General features: G+C 45.3%; 1 protein-coding gene across 1 annotated transcript in view; it reads left to right on the top strand.

The window, feature by feature from the left end:
* Positions 1 to 13931, top strand: part of ndrg1a (N-myc downstream regulated 1a) — a 51554-nt gene that overhangs the window by 6860 nt on the left and 30763 nt on the right. The window contains exons 2-3 of the mRNA XM_079521758.1: positions 9469 to 9538; positions 10573 to 10608. Coding sequence (XP_079377884.1) covers positions 9488 to 9538; positions 10573 to 10608 — 87 coding nt within the window. The 5' untranslated portion in view covers positions 9469 to 9487. The remainder of the gene's footprint in view (positions 1 to 9468; positions 9539 to 10572; positions 10609 to 13931) is intronic.

Here is a 13931-nt window from a genome sequence, read left to right as displayed (position 1 = left end):
ATGGCCCATAGTTTAAATAAAGCCATCTGCCACAACAGAGTGTGTGAGATGAGATGAGATGCCCTCTTAGTAACACATAATCCCAGGTTTTTTGTTGGTTTAATTTTCATCATGACGCACGAGAGGGTGCAAGAAAATAGACCGGAACCGAAAGATGGCAAAAATTGGTTGCATAAGCAAGAAATGGTAGCGTCTGTGTTCTAATTAATTATCTTGGAGGAAGTGCTTAAGTACTGGAAGTCTGAGGATATAATAATGCTACCACTGCAAACATATCAGATCCATAAACTCACCGTGCCTCGCATCACTACACATAGCTATTATTTTAGCAATTATTTTAAAGTTCTGATTTCCTAGGATACATTGTCGCAAACAAAGACATATCGTCTCTGTCAGGTGGAAACCTTGTGTCCAAAACTGTTACTTTTCAGGATTCAAATTAAAAAGTTGCAAAAGTAGAAGATCGAGCAAGTTGCGGATCTGCTACTACTTTGTTGCTTTTGTGTAACACTCTGTAGTATGATTAATTTACGAGAAAGCATACAAAGTTAGATGAGCAGTTTCTCCCAACAATATATTTTATGAGCACCTCAAATTGTTGCTTTCCACTGTGTTTTCATGGACAATGACTGATGTAACATTAGTTTACAGGTGCAGTTGTGTTGTTAATTTAAGGCGGTTAAGCTGTTTGTGTTTGCTGTTTTGTGTTTTCAGGACAAAATGCACACAAGGACTGTTGTCCAGGTTATGCTTGGTCGTACGACCATGTCACGCACATAGGGACGACAATAGCAGATCTACAGCACAAGCTCACAACAACACAAGCTTGTTGTAATCTACCTAAGAGGTTGATAAGGCGAATCAACTAATTAATTGATCTATAAATAATCGTTAACTTGGCATCTTAACTTAACTTAACATCTTAACGTTCAGGTGTCCCTCTCGTTAGCTGCTGCCCCATTTGCACCTGACCGGGCTGGCTGAGTCATCCATCTTTTTCCGCCCGTTAAGTCTTCTGGGCCATGCCATGTAAAAGATTAGCCTGGCTGGCTGGCTGGCTGGCTGCAGGCTGGCTGGCTGGCTGGCTGGCTGGCTGCGTGGCTGGCTGGCTGGCTGGCTGGCTGGCTGCGCGGCTGGCTGGCTGCGCGGCTGGCTGGCTGGCTGGCTGGCTGGCTGCGTGGCTGGCTGGCTGGCTGGCTGGCTGGCTGGCTGGCTGGCTGGCTGGCTGGCTGGCTGCGCGGCTGGCTGGCTGCGCGGCTGGCTGGCTGGCTGGCTGGCTGGCTGGCTGCGCGGCTGGCTGGCTGGCTGGCTGCGCGGCTGGCTGGCTGGCTGCGTGGCTGGCTGGCTGGCTGGCTGGCTGCGTGGCTGGCTGGCTGGCTGGCTGGCTGGCTGGCTGGCTGCGCGGCTGGCTGGCTGGCTGGCTGGCTGGCTGGCTGGCTGGCTGCGCGGCTGGCTGGCTGGCTGGCTGGCTGGCTGGCTGGCTGGCTGGCTGCGCGGCGGGGTCAGGGATCCTCCCTTTGGGTTCAGTGTGCACACGGTGTCAGTAGGTGACCTAGTTGTGTGTCAGCTTGTTGCCCAGTCAGACCTTTCCGCTGCTGCGTGCCAATGGGTTTAACAGGTGGCAGAGAGAGAGAGAGAGGAAGTGTGTCTGACTCTGCAAACTGGTTTTATTCCTTAATGAACACAAACCGACTCCAGTCTGGGTTGGTGTGGGTTGAACCACTTAACCACATACAGCGTATGTTCTGTTCACACTGGGTTCACCAGGACATTATTTTTCAGTGGAAGCCAGCGACATGAAGATGACAAATAAGTTAAGCTGGTTTTCAACTTCAGCTACAAACACAAATATACAAATATTGCTGTGTAGCTTTGCATCTTTTGCATCTGCCAGTGTGAACGCAGCATTAAACCCCATATGGTTGACCGGAGACCCTCAGGGATCTGTACTGGTGTATTTTCTGTTTTGTGGGGAAAGCTTTCGCTTAAAATACTGACGACTGAACATTCCCTTTTACTTTTGGCATCAAAATGAAGGTCAATCTATCTATCCGACTTGACATAAAACTAGGCACAGAACAGCAAATAACTTGGGGGCTTGGTCCTACTCTTATTGTTCTGAAATTCCCCTTTCGCATGAAACGCATGGTGGTCACTGTGACCGAGGTCTTCTCGCCGTGTCACATGGTGTTCGGAATGTAAGCGGGGGCTGATTCCTGTGCGCCTCCGTCCGACACAAAGCTCCTGCAGTGTGAAGACGGACGGCCATGTTTCTGAAGAAAAATGACTCCGTTGTTTGATTCTCTCCTCTTCCTATGTGCTATTGTGAGGTCTGGCTCGCTCTGGTGTCTGTTCTCCCCCCAGTGTGAGAGAACTAATAGAAGCGTGTGTGTGCGTGCTTGTGGGTGTGGGTGTGGGCATGTGCGTGTGCGCGAGCTCTTGGCGTGTTTTGGAAATATCTCTTCTTGCAGTCCTCCTGGCCGGATGTCCACATTTGATCTCTAATGACGAACCTCTTTAGTTTTTAACAAGGTTAAAGAGTCTATAAAGGCCCCGCTAGCCATTCCTAGAGCAGTGGTTCTCAAAGTGGGGGCCGGGGACCCCCAGGGGTCCTTGGGGTTGGGGGGGCTTACAAGGGGTCTCCAGCAATTATTTTGTGTGAAAACAGCATCACAACATTGGAACCCAGCTGTTTTATTTATGTCCATCCATAAAGTACAAGAACATGTCTACAAGGCAGCAGTGCTGAATAACGTTTGTCTTTAGCTGCATTATTCTCAGCTCAAATCTTTACAATATTTTGTGGTATCAATAATCTGGTTTCCTAGCATAATGAATCGCTCACTGTGTGTGGAGCAATGGATGACAGGTGCATGTCATGATATTATTGGTTAAAAATTGTTAGTACCTGGCGTAATCATGCATTATGATTATGTTTGACATGGAAGTAATTCAGATTGGACTTTGATGGACTTTTTATATAAAAATCACACCCGTGTGAACTGAGCAGTGCAGGCTGCTCAACACCACTGGCTGGCTGCAGTTATAGTGCTCGCGGTGTGAATGCCCCTTTAGGCTGCTCAACAGTGCCACTTTATAAGTCACCCAGCGGTATTGCAGCTGTCGAGGCCTCGTACTCAGACATAGAGACACGTACACTCGGCCACTCATTGGAGTGGTTTGGCACCGCTCAAAAAGTTAAATGCAAATCCCTCTTCGGCCGGAAGACGATCCTTGACTGAAACGTTGGGAGTGACATTTTCTTTAATTTGAGCAATAGAAGACAATGTGCAGTTGGTTGTCTCTAAAAATGGTCTTGTTCCGAAGGCCATATTCATTTATATACGACAACGGTGTCAACAGATTGACGACAAGAAGGATGCGTTTCTATGCAGTCATCAGGGCCCAGGCCAGGGGTGTCGTGGTGTGTGTGTGTGTGTGTGTGTGTGTGTGTGTGTGTGTGTGTGTGTGTGTGTGTGTGTGTGTGTGTGTGTGTGTGTGTGTGTGTGTGTGTGTGTGTGTGTGTGTGTGTGTGTGTGTGTGTGTGTGTGTGTGTGTGTGTGTGTGTGTGTGTGTGTGTGTGTGTGTGTGTGGGGGAAAGTCAAACATAATCATGGAGCCAAAGATGGTGACAAACACATAATGACAGAGCCAAAGATGGTGACAAACAAATAACCAAACAAACGGCTAAGCTTGGCCAAATACTTGGCTCCTCTGACACTTGGCAACCAAGACAAACGCAGGCAAAGTGATGGAGAGTGACACGCATACACACATCATCACCAGCCAGCCAGCCAGCCTGTGGAGGGGGGGAGAGGCCTGTGCTGTTGTTTGATGGACGCAGTGGTATCTGTGGTAACGGGAACGCTCGTCCCGAAACGCACTTGCCCTCATGTTCTCTGCGGACCGCTCACCCCCAGCGGTTCGTGTAATTCTTGTATCCGTTTTTACTGAGGTTGGGTTTAGGAATAAGGTTGTGTTTAGGCATAGTTTGAATGAGGTTACGTTTAGGTTAGGTTAGATTTGGCCCGGGCCAGCCTAGCGGTCCGGGTACCTAGGCTGGTAATCTCACCTGGCAATCTGTTGCAGGTTCGAGTCCCGATCCCGGCGGTCTTCCCCCCATCTCTCTCCCCGTTTCCTGTCAACCTACTGTGATCTGTGAGGCAAAAAAGCCCCAAAAATATATCATATACCGTAATATAAAAAAAGGCACAAGGTTAGGATTTAGTCATAGTTTTACTGAGGTTACGTTTAGGAATAAGGTGTTTACTTTTACTTTACTAATAGGGTTAGGCATAGTTTTACTGTGTTTACGTTGTGGAATACCTGGTGGCGACCGCTCCGAGGTCGCCAGATTTGACCCGAGGGCGAGCGAGCCTATTTTGGGGCGAACATCCTTGTATTCGTGTCCGTGACTTCCGGCGTGTGTGTGTGCGTGCGTGTGTGTGTGTGTGTGTGTCAGCCAAGGGCTGTTCATCAGCAGAGGAAGAGGAGAGAGAGAGAGCCAAACCTCTGACCCTCCTATAGGAGCCGCCGGCCCAGCCCGGCCCGGCCGGGGCCCTGCTGGACAAAGAGCTCTCTGAACTGTCCTGATTTAATTTGCATTCAGCACAGCCTACAGCCCGACCGTTTCCTCCAGGAAAGCCACCACGGCACAATCTGACGCCCACTCTTTCTCCGGGTGCCCCCTCTTTTCCTCGCTGTCCCACTCTCTCTCTCTCTCTCTCTCTCTCTCTCTCTCTCTCTCTCTCTCTCTCTCTGGCTTGTGTCTTGTCATTGCGTGTGCCTCTCTTTTCCCTCCCTTGCCCTTTTACTTTTCCTGTTGACGGTCAGTAGCTGAATAGGGCTTTGGTGTGATAGTTCAAACTAAGTAATTTAGAGTTTGGACATGTTTTGCAGTCTCAAATTCTTGTTTTGTTGTTGTTCCCAGCCCTTTAGAACAAGTTGAAGAACAGGGCGAGACACTGTTAATTTTTTTCCTTTTTTTAAAATAAATAAATAAATGCTTTCATGGCCTACCCGGGGATTCGAACCCTGGTGTGCTGTATTGCAATTTGAGGTTAATGCAATACCTCGTTTCAAACAGTAGTGGTCCTATCCGGCATATCGTTGGTTGCTGTCGGGCAGAAACCTTATCTCCATATTTTTTTCATAAATATACGCCTTGCTTAATTAACTTGTTCATTCATACTACAACGTCACACAAATGCAGATCTGCTACTTTTGATAATTGTGAATTTGAATCCTGAAAAGTAACAGTTTTGGACAGCTTTGCACCCAACAGACAATATACATTTCTCAATAAAAGTGCCGACTAGACCCAAGTACAACCACCACGATGTTATTATATTATATTCACATTTTATTTTAGTTAAAATGTATGGATGGCAGTTGTCTTTTAATCGCATGTTTCAAACGGCTCCCTCACTGAGGTTGCTTAGTGTGCAGAATCGCTGGCGTGGGAATCCAGTTGCATGTAAAGCTGGCTAGGAAAGCGCTGCGTTGCTATATGTGTCCCCTATATGTCAATCACAACCTGCAGCCAAAAAACAGACCATAATATGTCCCAGTTTCAGTGGACATAAGTCGTGACTTGCCCCTGCTCTGCCGTTCCACAGTGCATGCACATTATAATAGACTTTATGTATACACAAAGTAGGTGCACGCAGAAACCAACGTGTGCAGGCATGTCTGCATGCTGGGTCGGGCTACGAATGAATCTTCGATTCTATTTCTGCTTACCGGTATCTTATTTGACAGACAGATGGGTAGACGGACAGTCAGTCTGCGTACTATAGTGAGTGAAACATAGATGACCGACTTGTCAATCTTGTCAGTGATTCCGGCCTCCTCAGGGTTCAAGGTTGTACTTTATTGTTACATCTTGTGTACAGGTAGGTACATAAGAGTAAAACTTATTTGTGTTTGGCTTCCTTGCAGCTACAGGTATGCAGCAGCATAGAGATAACATTCAAACAACAAACACAGCAAGCACAGCAAGCAAAGGGATAGAATAAAGAGTGCAAGAAGGATCAAACAGAGTAACATATAGAGTAACACATGTACATGTGTACATATGTATGTACATATGCATATCCTGGAAGTCCCCCAAGACCTCTGAACCTGGGGCGACAGACAGGGCTCTTCTCTGTGGCTGCCCCCTCCCTCTGGAATGCACTCTCTAAACATAAAGACGCCCTGTCCCTCCCTACCTTCAAAACCCACCTGTTCACAATAATTGCCTTTCCGAGTTGACTTTGTCTCAACTCTTGTTTTTAGTGTTTTATCGCTTTTAATTCTTATCTTACTTGCTTATCTTAGGTTTTTTTTTCTTCCCAATAAATAGTTGTTTTTTTGCCCTCTCCTCCTGGCCCCTTGTAAAGCGTCTTTGAGAAGTTAGAAAAGCGCTGTGGCTTCTTTGCCTCTCTGCTTTAATAGCTTGCTGCAGGTGTCTACCTGTTTGCCTTGTCTCTCTTTGTGTGTTGTGGGTTCATTTAGACGAGGTTTATCCATCATCAACTTCCCGAAAATAGCAAATCTGCAAGCTCACGACACCCTCGTACAACAAAGTATAATTCACAGGCTTCAGACAGCAACACTATGTGTGGGAGGGGAACAGTACTCCGCTCTCAAGTTCAAGTCATCTATCATTTGGTTGTCTGCCTGTCAGGCTTTTTGTTTTCAACTTGCTTTTTACAAGAAGCTAGCCAGCAAACAACTCGTGTCTCTCAGCCGCACATCAACCCCCTCTTGATCTTTTTCATTTCTTTTTTCTTTTGTGGAGTTTTTGAGATAATATAGTCTGCAGGAATGCATCATCGCACTGCGGTCAGGAAAAACGCGATAGCGTCGAGCACGATTGGAATGGAGTGGGACATTCTTTTGCACAAAATAATGAGCCCCTAATTCTTTCATGTTCTTGGAAGTTCTTCTACGAGTTCTTGGAACAGAAAAGTAAAAGAAAGCGTATCGAACAAAACAGTTATGTGTAACCTGAGACTTTCTTGTCTATGAGGTTCTTCAAAGAAGCCTCAGAAACCACAGAGAAACGCTTCTTTTACACTGGTTGGACCAGTCAGAGACTTTGTTTTGAACACCTGATTAAATATCCAGGGGTGGAAAGTAAATAAGTAGATTTACTCAAGTACTGTACTTAAGTACAATTTTGAGGTGTTTGTACCTTACTTTAGTGTTTCCAATTTCCAGTTGTACTTCAAACTCCACTACATCTCAGAGCGCGACACATTGTGAGCTTGTAGATGGGCTATTTTCAAAAGCTGCTTATACATTTGAAAACTTGAAATGGCACATTCTGCATATTGAATACTTTTAGTACTTTAAGTACATTTTGATGCCAATACTTTCGTACTTTTTCCTCAAGTACATTTTGAATTCCAGACTTTTACTTGTAACGGAGTAGTTCTATATTGCAGTATTGATACTTTAACTTAATACTTTTTCCACCACTGGAAATTACACCCATATGACTCGCGTTTCACTTTCTTAACGCCGTCTCTCTACCAGTCTCTCAATCCAATTCAATTCAATGGGCATTATTGGTATGAGAAAATGTATGTTAACGTTGCAGAGGGCAAAAGTACAATCAAAATAATGTATGTACAATTGAAAGGGAATGATACGCAGAGCTATTACATTGCAGCCGAGGGAAATTTAACTTACAAAGCCATAAGAATTGTGCATTTGCTGTCGGAAATAGTTCAAATCAAATCAAACTTTATTTCTATAGCACATTTACAGTGCTACAAGGCAAAGCAATTCAAAGCATCGACACAATGGCAAGAAATATAAAACAATAACATGCATTGACACAGAGCAAAATTACAAAGACAGAAGAGCTCAAGAGCAATTAAAAGCAAGGGAGAACAGATGGGTTTTAAGTAAGGATTTAACAAACCCCAATCGACTGGGCAGATCTAATGGGGAAGGGCAACGTGTTCCAGAGCCTGGGGCCTGGGGCAACGTGTTCCAGAGCCTGGGGCCTGGGGCAACGTGTTCCAGAGCCTGGGGCCTGGGGCAACGTGTTCCAGAGCCTGGGGCCTGGGGCAACGTGTTCCAGCGCCTGGGGCCTGGGGCAACGTGTTCCAGAGCCTGGGGCCTGGGGCAACGTGTTCCAGAGCCTGGGGCCTGGGGCAACGTGTTCCAGAGCCTGGGGCCTGGGGCAACGTGTTCCAGAGCCTGGGGCCTGGGGCAACGTGTTCCAGCGCCTGGGGCCTGGGGCAACGTGTTCCAGAGCCTGGGGCCTGGGGCAACGTGTTCCAGAGCCTGGGGCCTGGGGCAACGTGTTCCAGAGCATGGGGCCTCGCGGCCGCAAAAGCACGGTCACCCCTGCTCCTCTTCCTGGTCGTAAGCTCGACCAGCAGCAGCTTGTCTGCAGACCTTAAAGCTCTGGGTGGGACGTACTGCAGGGCTCAATTATGTCAGAGGGATATTTTTGATTTGATTAGATTTATTTGATATATTCAAGATACAGTTCAAAAAGAGAAGTACAGAATTGTCAGGATTGCACAAAAAGTCAAAGACTTAGGGCTCCATTTTCGTCACCGCTAAACCCCTTATCCCTAAACTTCTTTACCTTTTTATACTATTCTGCAAAACATTTGCAGAAGTTTAGGGATAAGGGGTTTAGCGGTGACGAAAATCGAAAATGGAGCCCTTAATTCCATTGTGGTCCAAATAAATAAATACAGCATATGGTATAGGAAGAACATGCGTTAAAAAATCACAATAATAAGGACATTACAACGACACCATCATAGATCAATAAACAATAAATACATAATAAATAGATAAATACAGCACTATTCTAGCTTGCCCATCAGCCAGCCAATCCTCCACCCCTGTATATTTAAATGAGCTTCTGCCTACCTTCTTTTTTAGGTTTGGTAGTTTAAGATCAGCTACACTCGCCCTTGTATTCAAGCTATGGGACTCGTTGTCATACGGGAAGTAACCTTTAAAATATGTTGGGCATTGGATATGATGGTGAGAGGCCGTGACGTGATTTAAAAACAAATAAAATAACCTTAAAAACTATTCTGAACTTATCAGGGAGCCAGTGGAGAGAGGCCAGAACTGGAGTATTAACCCATTTAGGCCCGACGTCGAAATAAAAAAATCGTTCGCTCTGAAAGAATATATACCTATTCAAAGATAGCTAAAGTATAACAGAATGCTTGAAACACCAAAAGCGGTTCCCGCCCAAAATGGGTTAATGTGGTCCTGTTTTTAGTGCCGGTGAGAAGGCGGACAGCTGCAGGTTCTGCACAATAGTTGTTGGCCTGTACTGTACTCTCCACATAGGAAAGGTTGGCTCGGGCTAAGCTTTTGCAAGGTTGTGCACAAAGAGCACTTGTTTTTCCAAAGGGGTTTCAAGGTTCTGTTTGTATGTACATATTTTCTAAAACATGTCTCTCCCTCCGTCTCTTTCTCTACCTCTCTGTCCCACAGGCTCTCCCAGCTCGCTGAAATGGATGATATCGTAGTGGAATCCAAACCCCTGCTGGTCGACCCCTTGCCGGTATGTGACTGGAAATAACTAGGGGTGGGACGATATGGGTACCTTACCATACGATATCTGTGGCGATATTAGATCCTCCATAATGATAATATCACGATATTCGGTATATTGCGATATTCAATATATCGTAAGAGATTTCATCAACGATATTACGATATCTAGAACTGAAAATGAAAAAATAACCATAAAAGGCAAAAATCTGGAATTGTGTATTTATTCCAAAATCTTACAAGATTTGTTTGTTTCACAAACTGGCCAATAAGTACGTGAATCTTGCCTCCTCCAAACAGTAAAACAATGGCTGCAACTTTGAAACTTGTCCACAACTTGTCTGTCCGGGTAGCCTACTACTACTACACTACTACTACAACTAATCAATATCATGATATTGGGAGGACGATATAATATATATTTCGCAGCGATATATATTGCGATATCGATATATATCGCGATATCGATATATCGTCTCACCCTAGAAACCCAATTATGTCCAAAATATTAACTTTTCAGGAATAAAATGTATACATTGTCAGATACTTATATTATCATCACTTTACCCCAAATACAGCTCAAGTAGAGATAGGATGTTTTTGACCAGTGAATGTGGAGATGGTTATGTCCATCATTGAGTAGACGGGGAGAGAGAAAACAACAAGTTAGGAGGTTTAGTCAGAAGCACTTTTGGAATACTTTTCATGGTTTCAATATTTGTAAAAACCCACACGCGGACGTAAAGCGTGTTCAGGAACATTGATTTCTGAAAGAAAATAAAAAAAATGTAAAAATGTATTACATAACGTCGCCCGGCAGCCACGTTATGTAATATGAATCACAATATTGACCCAAAATATCCTCCGCAGCATGATGTCGGATAGGATTCACTATAGAATAATTTAGTCTCACTGTACTGTTTATTATTATGAGCCTCTGATGGATGTGGATGTAAAACAAATACTCTCTCCATGACGGGGTGAAGCCTCTCGGGTTAAAAAAAACTGAAAGAAAATCACAACTGTTTCCTTTTTTTTTGTCAGGGCTTGAGAGAGGCTGTGATGCAACTTGTGATCAAGGTATGTACACTACAGTACAGTATAATGATTAGATGTCAACATATTTACTGCTGTATTCTTTCTTTTGCTTTGGGATTAGTTGCTGTTTACAGTTGTTTCAATAAGACCCCATTATTATATTAGCCTGTCTAGTACCATCTAGTGGTTGATATGAAGAAATGCTCACCTACTGAATGACAAAACATCTGTTGTTGTTGACTCTTTTGGCCTATAGTTTGGCTTCATTCTTTCTGGGTGATGACCTTTTGTCATGCTATTTGTCTGGGCTATTTGTTAATAGCACAGACATCTAATTGGCTCTCCACTGATTACTCCCTCTGCCATGGGAACCGACGAATCACACTTTGGATCGCATTCGTGATATCGTACAGCATTGTGGCCACACACACACACACACACACACACACACGCACACACACACTTTCCGCTCTGGGCATTGGCGGTAAACACCCTTAATGCATGCACAACATGCACACGCCTGTCTGCCTGCACAGTGCACTACACACACACGCACGCACACACACACACGCACGCACGCACGCACGCACGCACGCACGCACGCACGCACACACACACACACACACACACACACACACACACACACACACACACACACACACACACACACACACACACGTGCACACACACACACGTGCACACACACACACGTGCACCCGCTTGTTCTCCCTAGGATGTCTTCCATAGAAAACATCCTGTTCACTAGTACAGACCACGCATTCAATCAAACATTGTTTAACATTTATTTAGAAAAGAAGGGGAACATGAAAAGGGAATGATAGAAATGAGATGCGCATGAATGATAAGAATGATAATTAGACATGCATGAATTATATGAGGGGAAGGGGATGAGGATGATGGCACAGGGAGAGGGGGGGGGGGGGGGGGTGAGGATGAGTGGTGGGATGAGATGGCGCTATGGAGGTGAGCTGAAGGGAGTGAGGGAGGGAAGGGAGGAGGATGATGGCACAGGGAGAGGGGGTGGGGGATGAGTGAGGGAATCCGAGGGGCACAGATGGATAAGTGAGGAAGGGTAGTGATGGGGGGAGTGAGGATGAGTGGTGGGATGAGGTGGTGCTACGGAGGTGAGCTGAAGGGAGTGAGGGAGGGAAGGGAGGAGGATGATGGTGTAGACTAGACCCCTGCGGGATAGGTGAAGGGTGAAGGGCTAAGCCCTGGGGGGGGGGGGGGGTTAGGATACCCTGAGTATTTGGCCTGGGGTCTGAGGAGAGGGCCGTCCTTCTGGTCATCTGAGGACACGCCTCTAATCCGAGACACCCCATCTGGAACCTGAAGCTAGAAAACAAATGTGAGTACAAGAAATGGGAGGGAGAGAGGGAGGGGTACGAGATACATAATGCACGAATGACAGGTGAAACAAACGGGGCATATATTATATATACTCTTTCCTTATTGGAGCGAGGGCGGAGATAAGGCGGAGAGCTTGACAGTTGCCATGGCAGCGAGGCCTCGGTGAGTGGTGAGGGTGGAGCCAAGATCGGTTACCATGGCAGATCAATGGTGGAGTTAACTTGTAAGTTGTAACTATGGTGAAGTTGGTTGTGCTTGATACCTGAGGAAGGCCTATAGGAACGAAATTAGCATGAAATTGGTGGTGGAAGTAACCAACGATCTTATCTTGAAAGCGTAGTCTTCCTCCTGAACATATCGTCGTACCAACTCCATTTGTGGATCTGTTGTGAGCTTTTGATTATTAGTTATGCTCAGATATTAAAGAGTATCTGTCATCTACTCTGAAGAACCAGCAGTGGAATACATGTTCAGAAGCATCGACTAAACGTGAACGTCTCGGAAATATAAAAGCAAAGGTTAAAGCCTCATTCTGTGACTTCATCACCTGGTTGGCTGTATGTACAGTAGTAGAACAGCAGCTTCTCCTTCCACACTGTCTCACAAATAAGAGGTTACGAATCGGCCTAAAAACATTTCCCCCAAGTTTTTACTGCTAGCCACCACTCCTATGTGCAGAAAGAATCGATAAAAAGCAGACTTGGCAACCTGACTGTAGAAAGTAACAGTACAGTAAAGAACTTGGGGATCACTATTGATTCTGAACTGAATTTTAATTCACACATTAATCATGTTACCAAGATTGCCTTTTTTCATCTTAGAAATATTGCACGAATCAGAGCCTATTTGTCACTGGACGATGCAAAAACGCTAATCCACGCCTTTGTTTTTTCTCGGCTTGATTACTGCAATGCACTTTTTTCTGGATTGCCTAAGAAATCAACTGACAGATTACAACTTGTCCAAAATGCAGCAGCCAGAGTCTTAACTAGAACTAAGATGAGAGAACATATTACTCCAGTCTTGGCCTCATTGCACTGGCTTCCGGTTGTTTTTAGGATTGATTTTAAAATTCTTTTACTTGTTTATAAAGCTCTCAATGGTCTCGCACCTTCCTACCTACATGACTGCCTGCCGAAATATGTCCCAAACCGCCCCCTAAGGTCTTCCACTGCTGGCCTGCTCGCTTTGCCTAAAAAAATGGCAACTAAAAAATACGGGGAAGCAGCTTTTTGCTTCTACGGGCCGACGGCGTGGAACAAACTCCCACTGTACCTTCGACAGGCAGCCTCTGTAGACATTTTTAAAGCTCAGCTCAAGACCCACTTTTACACCCTTGCTTTTAATTGATTTATCTGTCTTTTAAAAACAATGTTATTCATGTCCTCACTGTATTGTTTATGCCCTGCTTTTCTTTTCTTTTTTGTGTAAAGCACTTTGAGCTGCATTTCATGTCATGAAAGGTGCTATACAAATAAAGTTTTATTATTATTATTATTATTACTATGTGTGTGTGTGTGTATGTCTGTCTGTCTGTGGGTGTGTGTGTGTGTATGAGCACGGAAGTACCATGCCAATACCACTGGATGGGACTGTTGAGCAGCGACACACACACACACACACACACACACACACACACACACACACACACACACACACACACACAGTCCAGGGAGGAGGGTAGTACAGTACAGTACAGTACAGTACAGTACAGTACAGTACAGTACAGTACAGTACAGTACAGTACAGTACAGTACAGTACAGTACAGTACAGTACAGTACAGCACCACTCAGTTCAGACGGGTCTGATTTTCAAACGTGCTCTGGTCCACGTTCTGAACCACTGGGGTTTAGCGCCAACCCCCTCATTCCAGAACCTTGGACAGTGCTGCTGCTGCTCGTCCAAACAAACCCTCGTGAATGTGTCCGCATGCATAACCGTGGCCAATAATTAAGAAGGCGTTTTGCTGTCAAACCCACAGCCACTGACGTTT

Source organism: Electrona antarctica, assembly GCF_951216825.1.
Source record: "Electrona antarctica genome assembly, chromosome: 15".
NCBI lineage: Eukaryota > Metazoa > Chordata > Actinopteri > Myctophiformes > Myctophidae > Electrona > Electrona antarctica.
Note: the sequence above shows the minus strand (reverse complement) of the source record. Positions and strands in the feature narration are given on the sequence as shown.